Genomic DNA, 20,580 nt, shown 5'->3' with positions numbered 1-20,580 from the left:
CTTACACTGCAGCCACGTGGGCGATTCATTTCAGTCTGTCTGCGTGGAAGCCGGCAGCCGTGCAGTCTGTGTCTGACAGCTGCCTGGTATTGCAGTTGGCCTCTTCCTTGCACTTGAAGCCATCTGGCCGGGGCAGGGCAGCCCTGAACACTGGCCACGGGGTTGGGGGGGGGGGTAGCTGCAGGGCACAGCGGCCAGGAGCGAGGCGAGGAGACTTCTTTTCTAAGGGCTGGGCAGTAAATGCTTTCGGTTTAGCAACGACTGCTCTGCTGCCTTGACAGGAAAGCAGTAGCCTGCCAAGCCCTGGTGGGGAATAGGCTCTGGCAGAGCCGGCTGTGTGGGCCCCCCGCTGCATCCAGAGTCCTTCCCTCGTCTGCAGAACCAGAGGGCACCTCCTGTGCTTGGTCGCCTTTCCTTGCTGTCCCTGGTTGCAGAGGGAGCGGGCAGGCTCCTGGCATCTGGAAGCGTTAACCTGAGTTTACATCCACACCGGGCGGTATCACCGCCGCTTGAGAGACGATGCCTCTTTTCTTCCTACCAGTGTCCCCTGGCCTGGACTCTGATTCTCTGTAACCTGTGTTTTCCTCCCCTAGGGATGACCCCGAAAACGATAACAGTGAGTTACCCACAGCAAAGGAGTATTTCAGAGACCTCTACCACCGGGTCGATGTGATCTTCTGTGATAAGACAATTCCCAATGACCCTGGATTCGTGGTCACCTTATCAAATAGAATGAATTACTTTCAGGTACTCGATAAAATGCTCTTTTCCCTTCACACATTTCACACCAGAAGGACCTCGCCCTTCTTAAAAAATGCTCGCTGAGAGGCTGTGTGATGGGTTTGGTCATGGAGGGGGTTTACAGCCCCCTGTCTGAGGAAGTTCTTGATTGATGTGGGTTAGTGCTGATGTTGCCGGGGGGTCAGAGCTGTTCCCCCTCCTTGCCCACTGCCCTGCTCCTGCCCCTCCAGGTCTTCTCGAGTATTCAGAAAATAAATCTACAGACCTCACCATTAAAAGTGAAAAACGCTTTAAAGCTTTTCTTCTTCAGATAGGCTTCTCCTGTGGTGATGTACTAAGGAATATAGTTAATGCCTGTGATGGCACATCTCTGGAGCATTTGAATTCAGGCTGCTTACATCACACTTCCTTAAGAACATTAAGCAAATAACCAATGATCAGGTGTATCAGCAAGTTTCAGTTGGTTCCCCAGACGTGGACCTTGGTTCTGACATCTGGTCCCTCCCTCCCCAGGTGGCGAAGACAGTTGCTCAAAGGCTCAACACCGACCCGATGCTGCTCCAGTTTTTCAAGTCTCAAGGGTGAGGCACGCTCACAGATGCTCGGTCTGGAGTCTTGGCTGCATGCTTGCCATAATTCATCCAACATCTCAGAGCTAATTTAAGTAGCTGGCCACTTCACCTGACATGCCATTTCTTAGTTTCAGATACAGAATTGTCACCACTCACATCCCGTACCACACTACTCCAAGATGTCAAAATAGTTGGCGGCCCCATCTAAAGCCAATCTTACTTAGGAGACCTTGTCAACACCCCTCCCATGTGTCCAGCTGGGTCCGGCCCAGCCAGGCTTCTGTGGGCCCTGTCACCATTGCAGAGAGCACTCAGGTGTGACAGCCGGAGGGACTTAGGCCTTGGGGGACAGGAGTATTCAGAGTGAAACCCTGTGCCAGGTCCAAATTTCAAGTCTAGGTGTAAGGCCAGAGGTTTGCTTTTATGCTCACTCACGGGTATTTGTTTTAGGCAAATAAACAAGTCATTTATTTATATGCTGTTTTCTTGTGTAGTTATAGGGATGGCCCAGGTAATCCTCTTAGACATAATTATGAAGGTACTTTAAGAGATCTTCTACAGTTCTTCAAGCCTAGACAACCTAAGAAACTTTACTATCAGCAGGTATGAGCCCAAATTAATGTCACTGTGGGTGATGACCAGAAGGCTTGGGTTTCTGTGGAAGCGTAACTAAAATGAGTCTCTCTTCTCTTACTAGCTTAAGATGAAAATCACAGACTTTGAGAACAGGCGAAGTTTTAAGTGTATATGGTTAAACAGCCAGTTTAGGGAAGAGGTAAGTTTTCTTCTGCGATGTGGGTTTTTAATTGCAGCTTACTGTTTCTCTCCAGACCTTGACAAATAAAGTAACAAAGGAAGCACAGTAAGTGGCAGCGTTGCTGGAGGCCCCGGCCCCAGAGCCCGAGAATCCGGGCGCGGGGGCGAGCTCTGTTCTCCCCGCCCCGCCGCCACCTCTGAGGCCTGTGGGCAGAAAGGCAGTGTCAGGCTGCCCGCACACCCGGGGGCTGTTTTCCTACCGAGCCCCCCAGGGACCACTCGACTGGGGTGCTTTTTGCTACTTGGCCACAGGCAGTGCTTTTCTCATCTGTTTGCGCCTTGGCCAGGCCCCCAGCACATGGAGCCGACAGCGACTCCACTGGGCAACTGGCAGTGTGTGGCGGTTCTTCTGGGAAGTGTGCACCTTTCTAGTTCTACTCATATTGAGGGGAGATCTGAGACACATGTGTGGAGCTGGTCAGGCTGGTGTGACACGGTCCACTCTGGTCCTTATCCTCTCTCATTGTGCTGAGAATTGGACAGGCTCTTAGGGGACCTTCTAGGGGAAGAAATTCCTGAGAAGCTGTCCTGTGAATGGCAAGCCTTTTGCCTCAAAATGGCATTTCTTAGACTCCCGGAGGGCCGGGGGGGTCCCGGGTGGGGGTGGACCCCTGATGGGTAGGAGGGTGGCTGGTGTGGGGTTGGACACGTGCTGCAGTTTTGCGTGTCCTTTAAAAGCCTTTATCTTGTCATTTCTTAGGAAATAACACTATATCCAGACAAGCACGGATGTGTCCGGGACCTGTTAGAGGAATGTAAAAAGGCTGTAGAGCTCGGCGAGAAGGCATCAGGGAAACTTAGGTGAGCATTCCCTGGAGCTCGGGGTGGGGTCCACTGTCGCGTTCCTGGGCGCTGAGCGCAGCCGCGCCTCCGGCCTGGCTGCCATGCTGGTCTCCAGCCCGTCCTCTGCAGTGGTTTGTATAAATATTTTACAGTTAAATCTTTTTTTCCTCCTTCCCTCCTCCTCTCTCCTGATATTAATTAGCTGTAGTAAAAGGGAGATTCAGATAGAAAAGCCAAGCAGAGGAAGAGTAATTCAAACAGAATGAAAAGCTGGAAAAAGTGCACCTTCTCTGTTGAGCCAGTGTTCAGGCTGAAGAAGGAAGCCCCAGACATGAGGGTCAGGTTTTCCTTCAGAGAGTCGGGTGCTGTTCTTAGTGCCTTGCCTTACAATCAGCCTGCAGGATGAGACAGCCCTTGGGGCTGCTTGGTTCCCAGAACGCTTTCTTTGCAATATAATAAAAGAATGAGGCCTTTATTACATCTAGAGAAAAGTATCACAAGCCCTGCCTGTTGTGGAGCCATTGCGGGAAAGACTTACACAGGCCCAAGGAGACTCAGTTTAACTCCATCGCTGGTCCCCGACGTGGCTGCGTCCGCACTGAGTCCAGCCATAGCTTGATCACAGGGTCCCCTTCAGACGGTAACGTGCTCCGAGGGGGCCACCAGCCAGCGTTTTCTCTGCTCCCCTTGGACTCCTGCTCGTGACATTTCAAATCTTCCCAAAGAAGACCAACCTAGTAGCTTTACAATAAAGACTTTCTAGAAAACTATCCATCAGTCACTTTTTTCATGTGAATTTATAATTCACTTCCTTCCTTTTTTGCACAGGCTGCTAGAAATTGTAAGCTACAAAATTATTGGTGTGCATCAAGAAGATGAACTATTAGAATGTTTATCTCCTGCAACGAGTCGAACGTTTCGAATAGAGGTAACTGTCCATTGTTGGCACCAGGGAGGGTTTGGGAGCCCCCGGTAGGTGGGACAGCCTGCCTGCCACCTCACCTGTTCAAGTAGCAGGCAACTCTCAGAAGTGGCTTGCGTTTTAAACATTTACGTACCAGTGGATGAAATGATCCCTAACTATGGACCACTAAGCACATCTAGGTCAGAAACTGCATCCCTGTTGATTTTAAAACTGCTGAAATTTCCACAGTAACTGGAACAATCCATTATTTTGTTGCTTAAAACCCGGAGTTTTCTTTTAAAATAGGTGTTTCTCCTACCCTGAACTCTCAACATTCTAAGAAGATCCAAACATGGCATTTTGGCAAAAATATGACCTAAAACTCCTTACTGGAGGAGCAAGTCAGAATTAAGAATTAAAATATAGTGTTGTGTTTGCATTAACTAAATGCTTCAACTCTTTGTGTTTAAAATACGTGTCCCCAGGAAATACCTTTGGACCAGGTAGACATAGATAAGGAAAACGAGATGCTGATCACAGTGGCACACTTCCACAAAGAGGTGTTTGGAACATTTGGGATCCCGTTTTTGCTGAGGATACACCAGGTGAGGTGTCCTTCCGTGAGTAGCTGAGCTTCTCCTGTCGGGACCTGGACCCTCACATGCGCGTGGCCTAGCGTTGTTCAGTCTGGCTTCCTGCCTTGGGCCGGGGTGGGCTCACCGGGGGCCACGTGTGGCCCGGGCGGGTGTGAGCTGTATGAGCACATGTGCCCTTTGTCCTTTGTAGGGCGAGCACTTCAGAGAAGTGATGAAGCGGATTCAGAGCCTGCTGGACATCCAGGAGAAGGAGTTTGAAAAGGTCAGCGCTTCTTGGGTGCTTGTGAATAATTTGGCAGGCAGGATGCTGAAGGCTTGGCCAGGCTTTTTTGCCAGAGGAGTGCATTTTGCTGGTATTTAGAATTAATGGAGGCGTTCTTAATTTTTGTCTTTCAGTTTAAATTTGCCATTGTGATGATGGGCCGGCACCAGTACATAAATGAAGATGAGTATGAAGTAAACTTGAAAGACTTTGAACCTCAGCCTGGTAAGGGCCTCAGTGGGTCGCCTTAAGCACGAGCTTAAGTCTGAGAAGTTCGTGGTAGGTGGCCGGGGGGCGGGCGGCCCTGGGTTCCGGTGCCGGCACTGCTGTTCCTGCAGCTGGGTGACGCGGCCTCACTTCCTCACCTGTAAGACGAGGAGAGCAGCCTGGAGCCCATGAGCTCTTGAGCATCAGGGCCCTTGGCCTGAGGCTGCAGTGGCTGACACACCACTGAGGCCCAGGGGTGACTGCCGGTGCAGCGCTCGGGAGCTGCTGAGGTGTTGGCTAGGGTGTGGGCGCCCTCGGCCCCAGAGCCCGAGCTCCTCCGGGACCCCCACGGGAGAGGGGGGCCAGCTCTGCTCCTGAGGTTTCAGAGGCTCCCCCTCTGGTCTGAGTTGTTTTTCTCTCCCCACCAGGTAACATGTCTCACCCTCGGCCTTGGCTCGGGCTGGACCACTTCAACAAAGCCCCAAAGAGGAGTCGCTACACATACCTTGAAAAGGCCATTAAAATCCATAACTGACTTCCTTACCCGGTGGGCGAGGCACGGGACCGCGGAGGGCGTGCCCTTTAACAGCCGAGAACTCTGGTGCACGAGCACTGTCCGAAGTCTTCAGCAAGAGGATTTGCTGCTGGTGTTAATTTTATTTTGTTGAGGCTGTTCAGTTTGGCTTCTCTGTATCTATTGATTGCCCTTTTTGAGCAAAATGAAGGTGTTTTTATAAAGCTTGGATGCCAATGAGAGTTATTTTATGGTAACCACAATGCCAGGCGACTGTCAGCGTCACGGGGGAGCGGCTGATGGGCGCGGCGCTGCGGACGGGCTGCCCCTGGTCCCTCCCGTCCCGGTGCCCAGCCCTGCGGCTAGGAAGTCTTCTGTTAGGCTCGTCTGATGTGTTTCCCTCAGTTATACTTTCAATGACCTTTTGTGCATCTGTAAAGGCAAACAGAGAAACTCACAACCTAATAAATAGCGCTCTTTCCTTCACTCGTGTATTGTCGCCCCTTCCTCGGTCTCCCCGCTGCCCGGGTCCCCCGACGGCACTCGTCTCACTTCAGCCAGCCTCCGCTGTCCTGCAGCCCATTCGCGAAGTGGATGCACTGAGTACGGTCCTGACGGACACTTGGGGATCTTTTTATTCAATTGAAAACACTGTTAAATACAATTAAGGTGTACTATGCTGCCTCTCGGCAGACCTGATGATCTCAAGAGTTCATTCAAACAGGTGAAAAAATTATAAATAGACTTACCTTGCAGTGGGACAGACAAAACAGAGGAGGAGGGCCTTTTAGCAAAGGAGGGCATGCCCACTAGTGTTAGCAAGCTGTTGACTTTGTATAAAAAAGTTAAATAAAAAAGAAAAAAAAGGAAAAATGAAATTGTATATTTAATGAATGAACATGTACAATTTACCACTGGGAGGAGGTGGCTTTTTGTCGCGTGGATCTGAGTGACTCACTGATGTCGATACTCACTGTGTGTAGTTTTCTTTCAGTCCGGCCTTTTCCTTTGGAGCTGACGCCAGCTGCGTGTCTAGTTTTGAGTGCAGTAAAATAGAATTCAGCAGATCACACTTATTTTTCATCCTTTTCCAATATTTTTTGTTTGTTTCTGTAGCAGCAGTGTACACCAACTCTTCCTGTATATTGCCTTTTTGCTGGAAAATGTTGTATGTTGAATAAAATTTTCTATAAAAATTATAACTCAGTGAGTGACGTGGAAGTTGAGGAAGATTTCTGCTCTCCCTGCAGAGAGGCTTGGGGAACATTTTCCTTTGTAATAAGGTTTTGATGGGGTACACTTCCCCCCCAATTCTAGTATTGCTGATACACAGTTGTGGTTGGTGGGGGGCGGTGTTTTTTGTTTTTGCCTCATCACATCTAAGCTTAAGAAGTCAAGATTTTCCAAGAGGGAACATACAATAAGATGACCGGAAATATGATTAAAATTGTGGAAGACGTGGTCCAGGGAAGGTGTCCTCGCCTCCCACGCCTGGTGCGCCCTTCCTGGTCCCTGGGCTGGTCTCCGCCTGGAGTGACTTCCTTCCCAGGTTCCCACCGTGTCGGGGCCCCTTCTGACCATGAACAGCGCGGTCCCCACTCCTCCCTCCTGAGGCATCATTCACCATGTGCTTTTTGAACATTAAAATGGGGGGAGGGTTGTTTCATGGAGTTTTTTTGGTTTTAGGTTTTGGCTGAGGGCTGATTACAGTCTTAGGTCACTGAAGCTTTAAATGACTTTTCCCAAAAGTCTCTATAACGCGGACGGCATGCACTGTGTGTGATTTACTTTCGCTCCCAGTTTGAGCGTTGAGTCCGAGTTCATCAGCCTGATGGGCGGGTGGCAGGGCTGGAACTTGGAAAGGACCACCTTTGACACTGCTCACTCTGGACCCTGAGGGCAATCCACAGCCCTAGAGCCACGGGTCTTTGGAACCACAGTGCAGCATTACGAGGGGCTTGTGGTCGCTGTGACCGGTACCGGAAGCGGCACGCCGGGAGAAGCGGTCTGGCTTCATGGCTTTAGAAGTAAAAGCGCAAACTCCGTTGGCAGTCACACACTTCAGATGTCGAGGAGGACCCGTGGAGCCCATTGTTCTTGGTGGGCGACACCGGCACTGCCGCCGGCCTTGCCTTTCCGTTCGGACGCTCGCTGCCCTGTAGCTCCTGTGCTGGGGGCGGGGGGAGGGCCGGGTGCCCCCGGAGCTCCTGAAACGTGACTGAAGTAGCTGAGGGAGTGAATTTTCAGATTTAACTTTAAATCGTCTGTTAGCCTTTTAATCTTGGCCAAGACATTGGCTTTGTGGTTGTTTCAGTGATTAGTGCCCTCGAGCCGTTGAGTTAATATAAAGCACTGGCTAGTGACTGGGAGTGAGTTTTCTCGACCTTTCCATCAGAGGAAGCTTTCCGGGGCTTTCATGTACAGGGTGGGATCCAAGTGAAATAAGGACTCAGTTCCCCCAAGTGCCTCTCGGCACTGGGTGCGGGGCTTGTGCCCCGCCCCGTCCTTCCTGCCCACCGTTAACTTCTAGTGAGGCCGGGGCCCTGGGGCCCTGGGGCCCTGGGAGCAGACTGAGCGGTATGGTGTCTGCAGGCGCCACCAGCAGGTCCTTGCTCTTCGGAGCTGAGGCGCCAAGACCCACCCAGGGGCGAGCACAGGTGATGGGTAGGTCCAGGGATGAGCATTCACAGCAGATCTGCTAAATTTGATGGGTGTTGAAAAAGTTCATTAAGATACTGGGGGAGAACCCACACTCAGCCCCCATGAAGCCCAGTCCTATCCCAGTCCCACCGGCAGAGGAGGTGCCTTCAGCCCGTTCGGGCCCAGAGCTGCTGATGTTCTGGGCAGTGTGACAGGTTTGGGGCTGCCGTTGGGGCATGGGTTGAATCACCCCATCAGACTGGGCAGGTGGTGGAGGGGGTGAAGTCCTGCCCCCCGCCTCCAGCCACAGTAGCACAGCCTTGGCTCCAGGTGAGAGCCCCCGCGTTCACCCTCCTGCCTGCAGTCTGGTGAAGGCCCCAGGCTGGAAAGAGCAGAATGGGGTCCCCAATGCCATGCCCCGGCCTGGGCCACGCCCCTAGTCCGCTCCCCTGCTATTGGGGTTGCGGGGGAGACACGTTCTGTCTCTCTGGCCGTGCTTCAGGGACAGTATGACTCAGAAAACCCAAGTCAGCGGTCCTGGTAGCAGCTGTCACCGTTGAGCACAGCACGCTGCAGCCGGTAGGGAGGCGTCCGAGCAGCTCAGAGGGACCAGGACATGGACACTGATTAAAAAGTGACCTGGCTGGGCTCCAGCCTGCTGAGTGCAGAGCTGCACTGGAGACCCAGACTCACTGCCTCTTCCCAGGTGCCCCAAGCCAACCTCCCTGCTCGAAGGAGGGGCAGCACCAGGCAGGATGCTGCCGCCTCCTGAGCCCTAGGCCCTCCTGGGCGGCCCCAGAAGTTGACGCAAACCACAAGCATGGAGAAGCCTTAGGGAGAGAATGAGGTCACAACCCCACACATGCCAGCCTGGGTCTGTGGTGAGACCTCGGGACCCCAGAACTGAGGCCTCAGGGGTTAAGAGACGAGTAGTGGTTTAGGTCAATTTGCCCAAGGCAGTGGATGAGGAAGCCCTGGGATGATGGGGACTGGTGGGGCTCGGCCAAGAGGACAGCCCTCCTTCAGCCCTACACTCGCTGAACCAGGGGCCTGTGCTGCTGAACCTTCAGAAAACCTTCAGCGGAAAAGTCTGGACTTTTTACAAATCAGCAAGGGATGTTTTCTCTGCTGAAGCTGCACAGTCTCAGAAAGGTCTGGGGATGGGTCCGTGGGCTCACCGAGGGCTGCTGGCCGAGCTGGGCAGGGGATCGTGGTGCCGTGGGGCCTGAACGCCGCCCACACCACCAGCACTGCATTTGCCACGGGACTGAATATTCCTGCCTGTGAACCTACCTCTCTGGGAATCCTAGTCAAACCCAGCAAGATTGATCCAGAATCAGACCCCAGATGGAGCTCTGAAAATGTGTCCCCGTGACTGTCGTCTGCCTGGCCTGGGTGTCTGTGTGAGCCTCCAAACCAAACATTGACCAAGTCTCAGGTCAAGACCTCTTCCTCTGGGTTGTGGTGGCTGGTGGGCCCGCCTGGCCTCCCTTTCAGTCGTCCATCCTCGCCTGGTCCCTTCTTCTGACATGGAACCCAGATGGGTAGCCACCTGCCTTGTCCACCCAGGTCCACCTGGCGCCCCTGTCCTGATCTATTACAAACAAGAAGCTGGTTCCCGGGTGCCAGATGCCTCATTTGTGTCAGATGCTTCATGTCCTAATCCTAAAAATCATGATGGACCCTTTTGGATGTGGAAACTGAGGCTTCCATCCTGCAGCTGGTACCAACTCAGAAGCAGGTGCTCTCCCCTGGTTCTCTGGGGCATCTGAGGGGACAAGAGGCAGAGGGGCAGCTGCCAGGCATCTTTCTGGGGCTGACATTCAGACTCAGAGAAACCTGCCCCCAGAACTGGTCTTTTCCCTTGGTTGGTGGGACACGACCCGCCAGCACTAGCACCACAGGCCTGACCATCTGACCCCTCCCTGCTGCCAAAGACTACTTGAAAAGGCCACTGAGATGCTTCCACGGCCCCGTCTTCACTCTACACACACCCCTCCCACCATCGCACCTTTCCTCACCACTGTAGGAGTCTTAGGCCAGCAGACCGGAGTTTCCAGCCAACCATCTAGTTATTGGACCTGTACCAGCCATCTCTCAGGCCTCAGCCTCCACATCTGCAGTACCCAGGTGTGGAACCTAACAGTGAGTGAAGCACCTACCATGTTTTCAGGAGTAAAACGTAAGTCAATGCCCCTGCCTCCCGATTACTTTATCCTCCGCCTCTTGATTCTGCCCCCACTTCTCTGCCCCTTCTCTAGGAAATTCATTTTAATAGAAAAGATAAAACAATACTATTTGTTATATTTTACAAAATTTTTAAAAATCCCTTCTTTGTGCCCCTGGGTTTTCTTTCGCCCACCCCCTGCCTGACCTCACACCTAGGCAGACCACATTTTACCTAGGAGGGATCCGGCTCTTAAGTCAACTTGGGGCCTTTGAATGTCCTCAGCATTTACCAGATTCCAGCATAGCAGCCTTTGCAGGACAGAAAAGCTACTGTGCGGTAGCTGTGAAGGAATGTTAAGGATTAAACCTCTTGTGGAGAAGTGGGAACAGAGATTTGAGAAGATCTGCTGCCCAATCCCAGCTCCCATGGACCCACCAGGGGACACCAGGACCTGGGGAAAGTGACAGAGACTCAAGAGGGAGCAGTGGGGCCAGAAAGGGGCAGCGGAGAGAGAAGAGGGTGGGAAGGGCAGTCCAGAAGGGGCCAGGGGGAGAGCAGATGCATGGGTGAACGGACAGCTTTTCTGGCTGGCTGGAGCGTGGTTGGTGAGGGAAGCAGGCCACAAACGGCTTCAAAGGGACCCCGCGTTACAAGCTGGGTCCTGGGGACGGTGAGTTCTAGGCGAGCTAGAGGAGATTACTCTTACCCGAGTTAACTTAACTGGGCTCACCCTGTGCCAGCCGCTGGCTGCAGGTAAGGACTGGACCGGAAGGAGCGGTCAAGATCTGGGGCAGGAGACCCCAGGAAGAGCTGGGCAGATAACAATGGGGAAGGAAAGCAATCATTGCCGGGCAGAAAGGACAGGAGGCCCTGGGATTAGAGGACATGCTGCGGGGAGGTGGCAGTGCCGGCCCCGGCCACCAGGGCCACGCCAGGAGGCCGCAAGAGGGGTGACTTTGAGACCTGGTGGGTTCGTGGGCATGGGTGGATGAGGGGGCTGGGCATCCGGGGAGGGCTGTGGGATGCAGGAGGTGAGGACCCTGGGGGGCATCAGCCCAAAAGGGTGTGCTGAGAGGGTGCACAGGAGGTGGCCGTAGCCCCCCACCCCCGCAGGACAAGGGAGAGGGCAGAGAGGGTCGGGGGCTGCAGAGAGTCCAGGCAGGTAGGAAAGAAGGAGAAGTGCCTGGTGGGGGTGGGATTTAGCAGCAGGAGGTCATGGGTCAGCCGGGCAGGGCCTTGCTCTGTGAGGAGTGAGCCCCAGGTGAGGATGTGCAGGCTCCCCGGCTGGAGTTGCAGAGATGGTGCAGAAGCTCGAGCTGACGGTAAGGAGCCAGGAAAGACAGGATCCGGTCAGTGGACTGTGGTTTCCGAAGGCTCAGAAAAGGACGGAGCTGGAGGAGGGAGGGCCACCATGCAGGACATCATTCATTCCCCCGGTGCTCACTGAGTACCTACAATGTGCAGTGCTCAGTGCTCACCTGGCCTTCCACTGCAACAGGAGGGCACAGGGCAGGGCAGGTGGGCACCGCCCTAGTCCCTTTCCCTTCATCACTTCGCTGAGCAGGGCTGGGGGAACCCCAACAAGACAGACACGGGCCGGCACTGGTCACTTAATCGACGTTTATTTCACAGGCGTTTGTAGCGGAAGAGTTCTTGCTGGCACACAGGGCACAGATGTATCACGTCCATCAAGCTGTCCACGTAGAAGGGGATGAGGCAGCAGCCAAGGAAACACCTGCAGCCTCGAAAGCAGCAGGCCATGGGATTCACCTGGGGCCAAGCCAAGCCTGGGACCCCCACTCACCCGGCCCCATCTGTCCTTGGTGCTGCCCGGCCACCTGTGGTGGGCTAAGAAACTGCCAGCGCCCCCCAAACCCAGCAGGCCCCCCGCATTGATGCTCAGGGCCCTGTGGAGGTGAGGGGCAGCCACTCACCCGGACAGGACGATGCCAGTGCACAGAAGCCAGGTGAGGACACCCGGGACCGGAGTGATCGCCGTGATGATGTGGTTTCCGCAGTACGGACACGTGGACTGTACTGGAACTGGAGACTGCACCCTAGGGGTCCTGGTGAACTGTTCTTGGAGGGGCAAAAAAGGAGACAGGTCACACCCCGCACCTCCATCCTCCCCATCCCCAGTGTCCACCACTGCAGATTCTCTGTGCTCCCCTGAGCATCCTCCGCCTGTCCAGGTGGGTCCAATTTCCCCTTTTACACCATCCCCTCCCCACCAGCCTTCAGGGCTCAGGGGCCTCCCTCTGTCAAGATTTCCCAGCCTCCCACCCATGAAGCACTAGGGAACTTGGGGGCGTCGCTGGTTTGGAACTGGGCCCCGGGAACTCCTACCCATACGGGGGAGGGGGGGTAATTCGGTTTATTTTCTTTTTTTGATGGAGGTACTGGGGATTGAACCCAGGACCTCGTGCATGCTAGGCAGGCGCTCTACCACTGGGCTGTACCCTCTCCCCCTGCCGCCGCCCCCGCACACATTCCCTTTTGAGTGTGTTTAAGTTAGCATCAGCTTCGAACCCTGCAATTGAAAAGCTCTAGGTGATACCCTTGGTAAAGCAAAAGCATGAAAGAGAAAACAGCCCCCCAACCTTCCTGTTGGTATCTCTCCCTCTGGCCTTGGTCTGGTGGGACCGAAAAAAGGTGTACTTAGCTATTTTAAACACTGCAGCCATTTCTACAACCTTGGGTGTGCAGAGAAGGGAGGTCTTCAGTGCTTGCTGAATATTTTGTTAAAACACGATTCCAGAGAGCTCTCATGCTCTAGACGGAAGGTCAGGGTCTGGTCTGGGTGGACCATCTGGAGCCATGCCGGGGGGCATGTGACCATTACAGACTTTGGTTTCCTCTGGGGCCCAGGTGAGGGGGTGCTGGGGTTTGTAGAGCCAGGGCCTGGTTTGGGAGAGGTGCCGCCCCCACCCCCAGTTTGGCAGAAAACAAAGGGAAGAATTATATACATGAGAAGGGGGGGACCCATGGTTCTAACGGTGTCCTCCCCACTGAGAGTTTACAACCCAACCCAGCATTCTCAAACTTTTTGTTTAAAAATACCCCCAAAGCCCAGATCCCATGGGATTTGCTGGGGATGGGATTTGCAGAGTTGAGAACAGGATTTCATTGCATAAACATTTCCTACTCTGAGCACCAGCCCCTCCAGCAACGACCACACTGGAGAGAAGGGCTCCCGGCGTTGGCAGTGTGGGGGTCACACAGTTGTGGGGGCAGGGAGGAGGGCTTCCTGGAGGAGGAGTCTTGGTGAGTGGTCAGGGCAGTCCTGAGTGAGACAGAGAAAGCCCGAGGGGTGGGGGCAGGGGCTACATCAGGGGAGGGGCTCTAGTTCCAGTAGGTGGAGAGAAGTAGGGAGGAGGAGGCTCTTTAGGGGAAAAGAAGGGAAAACACCCTCAAATCTGAAGGTTGAATCCATGTCAGACGCTGAGGTGAAAACGTGGCCAGTCTGAGGGGGAGAGGTCTCCCCATTTTACAGGAGAGAAAGCTGAGGCCTCCAGGGATGGATCACCTTGCCGGTGGTGGTTTAGCTGGTAGATAGAGGAGCTGAGATTTGAACCCAGGCATTTCTGATGAGTCCTGCCCTCATTGTCCTAGGATGTAAGGTCTTCCTGGAGGCAAGGCCAGGAGCTTGAGGATGCAGAAATAGCACAGGGCCCCATAATCTCTCTCTCTCCTTTCTTTTTTTTCTTTTACATCAAGCATTTATTACGTGCCAAACTCTGGGCTAAACATGTCTCACTCCATTTACTTTTGCCAAAACACCAGCCACGTAGCTCTGTGGCATTTTTCCAACTTTGCCAGTGTAGAGGCTAGGTTCAGAGAGGTGAAGTAACTTGCCTGAGGTCACCCAGTAAGTAGGCATCAGAATCAAGAATGGGACTTAAGTACGCCTACCTCCGGGGCACATGCTACTCAGTGTCCCTTGCCTCTGGTCAAGACGGCTCCAAAAGGGGCAGCATTCCATCTGCTCCTTCTGAAGAACTGTTTGGGCCCCAGGCCCACCTCCATTCTTCCCAGCCTGGCTCATTCCTGACCCACAAAGGGCCTGTCACAGGGTGTGGACACGAAGTTCTGCCCCTCACCTCAGTAGTCCCCCCTGGCCGGCTCTCAGGGCCTTGGGAAGTGTCCACTCCCACGTCCTGGAAGCAAACGCAAGACTGTTTGGGCAAGGACTTCTGGGATCCGGGGTACTCAGAGTGTGGTCTGGGGGAGGGGAGGATGGGGGCCCTATAACCTTAATGACAGTGTCGGTGATGGATGGGGACCCTGTGTGTTTTTACTGGGAACCGCTCGAGACTTTGCACCAGGACCTGCCCTTCCCAGGAGAGGAGCCTCTAGGCTTGAGGGGGGTGCCTGGGCTCTCCCCACACAATGCCTCCTCCCAGATTGAGGCCGGCCAGAGGACAGGACGCCCCTCCCCACTTCTCGCCTCACAGTCTAGACTCTGTGGCATAGGAGGTGGTTTCACACCCATCTGGTCCCCAGAACCCTGCTTAGGGCTGGGTTTTGTACCCATTTTACAGGTGCAGAGACTAAAGGTCAGGCATTAAGTACCTGGCCCAGGACTACCGGCTGGAAAGTCCTTCTGATCTCATACTGAGTTAGTAGCTCCCTGGTCCTACATCAACCATCAGCTCTTTTAATCCTCTCAACCGTTTTCCACACCAGAAAAGAGATCAGTAACTTACCTAAGACTATAGCAGCATGGCCAGGCCCCCACCCCAACCTTCCCCCAACCCACGGTCATTCTGGGTTGTCTCTGGTCCCCCGGGATGCTGGCGAAGGAGGGGCAGGTCATACCTGATATGGAAGCATAGTTAGTCTTGTGACACTTTAAGAGGGCATAGGATGTGGGAGGCCCCACCTTGTCCCCATCGGGCCTCATAATCCCCAAGTTGGTGGAGGCAGTGGGCCTTGGGGAGGTGAGGCTCAGAATCAGCCCCAGTTCAGCAAGGGGACCCGTTATCTCCCTGCCACTTCCAGAGGGCCCCACAATCAATGTGTCACCTAAAGGAGTGGACCCTTACCCTGGGGGAGTTTCCCTCTTGGGGACCCAGGCAGCGTCCTCTGTTCCAGCATCGGTGGAGGGGCAGGGCTGGGTTCCAAGTTGTGAGAGGGCAAGCGCTTGTCTCTGGAAGTCCCCATTGCCTGGCCTGGCTGTCCGTGAGGGACGACTGCAGGCTGCCCCCAGAAGACTGGGCTTGGCTGAGGTGGAACAGCCATTGTGATGTGTGTCCTCATAGTGGCCAGAGGGTGGGCTGCGTCCTCACGCTCTGCAGGAGGGGGCGGGGCCTCCATGAGCTCAGACCGAGGAGCCCCCTGAAGGTCTCCAGGCCCTACCTCCCCACACTGCGGGCTGAGTGAAACCTAGGTGGGGGCAGGGGGCAGGGCGGGAGCCTTAAAAATATGAATCTGATTACAGTGAGCGATTCTGCTGTGAGGAATTCATCCTGGGGGAATTAGCCTCACTTTGCGGATGCTCATGTCTTCTTTGGAAGTGCAGAGGGGGGTGTGTACACAGGTAAGCACACACATATACACACACACACGTATATACACAGAGACACATACACATGCACATGAGTATGTGCACACATGTGAACACGCCTGTACACGCCTCTGTCTCTGTGTCTTCTCCCAAGTCCACCGGCCTCTCCTCCTTCTGTAGCTATGAGGTTGGGCAAGTCCTAACTCTCTCTAACCCTCCATCCCCAACTTACCCCATCTGTAAAATGGGGACAGGATACCTGCCCTATAGGGTTGTTATAGAATCGAATACCATAACCCAACTTATGGGTTGGGCTCAGGTACAGGGAGTGAGGCTGGCATTTGTATCTGAAATGATCAGTGGCCTGGAACAGCCAGAAGGGACTGTCCCATTTGTAGAGGGTAGCTCCATGCCGGGGCTGGCTCAGCGCTCTAACTGGAGTCACAGCCGGGAGGGGCAAAGCCAGGATTTGCACAAACAAAAGGCACAAAGTGAGGTTTGTGCACTGGACCGTGGCTTCTCATTATACCCCCAGATACTGGGGAGAGTCCAACACAGCCCTGCTTGTCTATCAGATCGGCAGAAACCAAAAGTTATGGTGAGTCCAGGGGCGGGCGGTGGGGGCAGGGGGACAGGCTTTCCCACACAAACACTATACAGGGGATTTGGTGATATCAAACAGAGTTATAGATGTGGGACCCTTTGACCCGGCAATACTATTTCTAGAAATCCATCCTAAAGATAGACTAGCAAAAATAGCAGATGACCTAGGCACAGCGCTATTCAATGCAGCAGCAAAAATCTAAAAATAATCCAAATATCCATTCATACGGCTACCCTGCAGCTACCAAAAATGGAGGAAGAAAGAAAAGAAGGGGAAAAAGAGAGAGAAAAAAGAAAGAGGAAAATGTCCGTGTATTATTACAGAGCAGTCTCTCCTGGATAAATTGTCAAGAATAGCACTATTTTTTTTAATTTAAGGACACAAAGAGGGAGATAATTCTTCTTTTATTTCTTCTTAGAAATTAAGAACTAAAATGGTTAATGTTGAGGAAGACAGGATGGAAGCAGGCTGGTCCTCTCTAAATGTGCCTTGTTTATAGATGTGACTTCGGAACCATATCATTATGTTTGCTAATTAAAAAGGAAGTACCTCGAAAAGGAAAAAGCAACACCGAGAAACGGAAAGCAACTGAAAACCAACAAATGTGATTGTCTATCAAGATTTCTCACACGGGGCATGAAGCACAAGCTACCAAAAAAAAAAAAATTGAAAGACGACTTCATCAAAGCACCTGCTTCTCAAAAGATATCTTAGCTACAATAAAAAGGCAAGCTACAGGATGGAAGAAAGTATTTGCAGTCCATATATGTAACAAAGGACAGGTATCCAGAATGCAAAAGAGCTCCTTTTAGCTCAGTAATTAAAAAAATAAATTAAAAAAACTCAGTATTAAAAGTGGGCGAAAGACATAAACAGACACTTCACTAAAGAAAATCTAGAAATGGTCAATACAGACATGCAAAGATGCTTAGTGTCCCTGTTCACCTAGGAAACAAATTTAAAATCATAGGTACCACTGGTTAAATTTTTAAAAACAGACAATTCCAAGTGTTTACAAGCATGCAGAACAACTAGAACCCTCCTGCACAGCTGGTGTGAGTATAAAATGGTTCATCACTTTGGAAAACTGGCAGTTTCTCATAAAGGCAAACATACACCCACCTGGGACCAGCAATCCCACTTCCAGGTTTTAACCCAGGAGAAATGAAAAATCTATGTTCAAAAAAAGACCTGTGTGAGAAAATTCATAGTAGCTTGATTCCTAATAGCCCCAAATTTAGAAACAACCCAAATATTTTTCAGCAGGTGGATGGATCATCATATTGTATATATTTATACCAAGGGATTCTGCTCAGTGAGATGAAAGGAATGAACTATTGATGTACTCAGCAAGATGAATACATCCCAACAAATGATTTTGAGTAAAACAAACCTGACTCACAAGAGTATCTCTCCTCGGGGGGGCGGAGTACAGCTCAGTGGCAGAGCGCATGCTTAGCATGCACAAGGTCCTAGGTTCGACTCTCAGCACCTTCATTTAAATAAATATCTACACCCCTGAAAAAAGAGTATGTCTCCTGTGATCCTATTTGTTTGAAGTTCTGAAACAAGCCAAGCTGTGAGGTGCAGTAAAAGTGGAGGTGCCACCTGTGAAGGCAGAAGTCAGGTGCACATGGCACGCCAAGTGCCACTTACATCACAGACTTGGCAGATCTGTGAATTGTTACAACCGTTTTTCAGCTGATGGGAGAAAGGCATCTTGGGGAAGCCCTTCCCTAATTCCCACAGAGACCTTGTCTTCATGGAAGTAAGAGATGCCTCTTCTGAGGTCAGGGCCTGGTTCCAGCACCATCTCACTCTCACCCTTCCACCTTCTCTCTCCAGCTTTTTATCAGTTCCGTGGCGTCCACAGCTGAGAGTCTTCAAACAGCCAGCTTTGCGTTCCTGCTCAGTCTCTTTTGCCTCCACATGGTGATGAATCACGCTTGCCCCCTCTTCTCACTCTGTCCCTATGTGCATTGGTGTCCAAGATTTGATAGCTGCTTGCTGTCCTGATGCATCCCCCAGCGGCCGCATGGAGGAGGTGCTCCATTAATATAGATTGACTGGGTGAATGAATGAATGAATGAATGAACGAACGAATTGGGTGCTTCACTCATCACAGCACACCCCATTCGGCTTTAAATTCCCCAGATTTCACACCACAGGGCCCGGGGGCTTTGTACAGACTTGAGGTTATACATCTTGGGATGGGGTTAGGGACTGCCTTCTCCGGAGATTTTGAGGTGGCAGTCCCCCTAACGCAGGGCTGAAATCCCACATCTGAACTGGGGCGCTTTGAAGGAGAATGAAAGGGAGCCAATGTTCTCGGGCTCCGACCATCCCGGCCACCGCCACCAGGGGGCAGCACTAGGCTGCGCGAGTCAGACTCGCTTCCTCCCTCCAAGCTCTGCTGGGCGAAGAGGTTTCCATCCTGGGCGGGGAGGGCCGGGGGTGAGGGGAGCAGGGCCGCCCCTCCCACCCTCCCTTTAGGGCTGGCCTGGGGCTGAGGGCTCCTGTCTCACCTCGACAGCCTCTGGCTAGGCTGCAAGGAGTGAGGAGGCTTGAGAGAGGGCTTGCGGCCAGCTCAAGGCCTCAGCGTGAGGCTGTAGGGGAGCTGGGTTAGACCCAGGCCCTCTGCACCCAGGTGCAGGGCCCTACTGGTAGCCATGAGGCCTGGCTGGGCTGCTCCTGGGCCTCTGCCCTGAGGATCAGTTCTCTGAGAGGCTCAGGGTTCCTGGAGGCCTCTTTTGTTGTTGTTTTTAATCATCGCATCCCAGAATAAGCCTGGCATGGAGGAGGAAGAAGGTGGTTAAAGCTTCGGCGGTGTCACTCCCAGCTGTGTGACTCCAGGCAGGTGTCTTTGCCTCTCTGAGCCTCAGTTTCCTTCTCTATAAAATGGGTCTAATAATATTAATACATCTTCCTGCTAAGAGTGTTATGAAAACTCAATGGGACAGTTTTTCCTTGCTGGCCGATCCTTCACCCATGCATACTTTCTGTTCATTCCATCCTGCCCCCTAACCCCACCTTTGCACTTGCAGCTCCTGCGGCGTGGAATGCTCTTTCCTGAGATTTCCTATGGCTCATTTGCATCGGCAAACTCAGCTCACGTGCTGCTTCCTCGTGGAGGGCTGCCATGGACCCCCGGACGAGAGGAACCAGCCACCCTCCACCACGCCACCTGGTTCAGCCTGACAGCAGTCACCTCTGCCTGGCAACTGACTGACTCCTGTATTTGTTTACTTGATCACTGTCTGTTGCCCCCAAACCCTCAGCTCTGTGAGGGTAGGGACTTCACCAATGTTGTTCACAGCTGTCTACCCAGTGCCTAGCGCGGCACCTGGGGCATAGTCGATCCTTGATAACGATTTGTTGCATGGATGATGAATGAAAGAAATCCGTGTGATGTACGTAGCCCTGTGCCTGGCACATAGAAAGCTTGTGGTGAGTTAGCAATTAATAATAACACTAATCATAACAATAATGAATTAAATAAGCAGAGCCCCAAAGCCACGCAGGGGGCAGACCATCTTAGGATGGAGTGAGCCTGGAGTTTTGGCAGCTGGGAGACCTGAGAGACCCCAGTCCTCTCCTGCTGGTCATCCTGGGCACCTAACTCACCCTCTCTGGTCTATGCTTTCTTCTCGAGCAGTAAGGAAGACTCTGCTCCTGGGGCCGCTGAAGGGAAAAAGGTGGAACTTTTTTTTCCCTTCCTGCTCATCCTCTTCCCAGAAGAGCCCAGCTCCTGCAGGGAAGCGATGAGATAAGAAGGAAGGAATCCAGAGGAAAGAGTGGTAACTGTAATTGTTATGCAAGTGATGGGGAGGCGGGGCTGGGTTGCTGAGGAGACAGGGGAGGACGGCTGGAGAAGCTCCAGCCTGGGGAGGGGCTGTGCGTCCCGAGAGCCCTCCCTTCCCTCTCCTCCTGCCCATCAGAGAGGCCCCATCTCCTCTGTCTGCAAAGGGGGCCCTGAGCCCTTGATGGGAACTGCTGGGTCACACTGGGACATCCCCTAACCTCTCTGGGCTGAATTTCCAGCTCTGCCAACCACCCTGTCTGCTTTCTCTTCCTCCCAGCTTGTGGGGAGCTGGGGGCAGGAGGTGTGGGAGGTGGATGGGCTGTGGTCAGTGCCCCCCACCTCCAAACCCCACTGCTTACTGGAGGGGAAGGGGGGGGAATTCTTGTCCCTTGGATACCAAAGGAAGCCCTCTCTCTGAAGAGCTGGCATCCCAGATGGGGTGTGTGTGTGTGTGTGTGTGACT

At 52.9% G+C, this 20,580-nt stretch overlaps 2 protein-coding genes across 3 annotated transcripts in view; one reads left to right on the top strand and one right to left on the bottom strand.

The window, feature by feature from the left end:
* Window positions 1-5,881, top strand: part of USP7 (ubiquitin specific peptidase 7) — a 54,796-nt gene extending 48,915 nt beyond the window's left edge. For both annotated transcript variants that reach the window (XM_074346757.1, XM_045521131.2), the window contains 10 exons: window positions 594-747; window positions 1,255-1,322; window positions 1,808-1,916; window positions 2,011-2,088; window positions 2,830-2,930; window positions 3,741-3,840; window positions 4,302-4,421; window positions 4,603-4,674; window positions 4,809-4,899; window positions 5,310-5,881. In XM_074346757.1, coding sequence (XP_074202858.1) covers window positions 594-747; window positions 1,255-1,322; window positions 1,808-1,916; window positions 2,011-2,088; window positions 2,830-2,930; window positions 3,741-3,840; window positions 4,302-4,421; window positions 4,603-4,674; window positions 4,809-4,899; window positions 5,310-5,416 — 1,000 coding nt within the window. In that variant the 3' untranslated portion in view covers window positions 5,417-5,881. The remainder of the gene's footprint in view (window positions 1-593; window positions 748-1,254; window positions 1,323-1,807; window positions 1,917-2,010; window positions 2,089-2,829; window positions 2,931-3,740; window positions 3,841-4,301; window positions 4,422-4,602; window positions 4,675-4,808; window positions 4,900-5,309) is intronic.
* A 5,950-nt stretch (window positions 5,882-11,831) lies between these two features.
* On the bottom strand, window positions 11,832-19,667 carry LITAFD (LITAF domain containing). The gene is made up of 4 exons (XM_074345410.1): window positions 19,659-19,667; window positions 18,656-18,749; window positions 12,140-12,284; window positions 11,832-11,940 (listed from the first exon to the last, which is right to left on the bottom strand). The coding sequence occupies exons 1-4, from the start codon at window positions 19,665-19,667 to the stop codon at window positions 11,832-11,834; spliced, it is 357 nt and encodes a 118-aa protein (XP_074201511.1).
* Between the last annotated feature and the right edge of the window lie 913 nt (window positions 19,668-20,580).

The sequence above is a fragment of the Camelus bactrianus genome, chromosome 18 (genome assembly GCF_048773025.1).
Source record: "Camelus bactrianus isolate YW-2024 breed Bactrian camel chromosome 18, ASM4877302v1, whole genome shotgun sequence".
Lineage (NCBI taxonomy): Eukaryota > Metazoa > Chordata > Mammalia > Artiodactyla > Camelidae > Camelus > Camelus bactrianus.
Note: the sequence above shows the minus strand (reverse complement) of the source record. Positions and strands in the feature narration are given on the sequence as shown.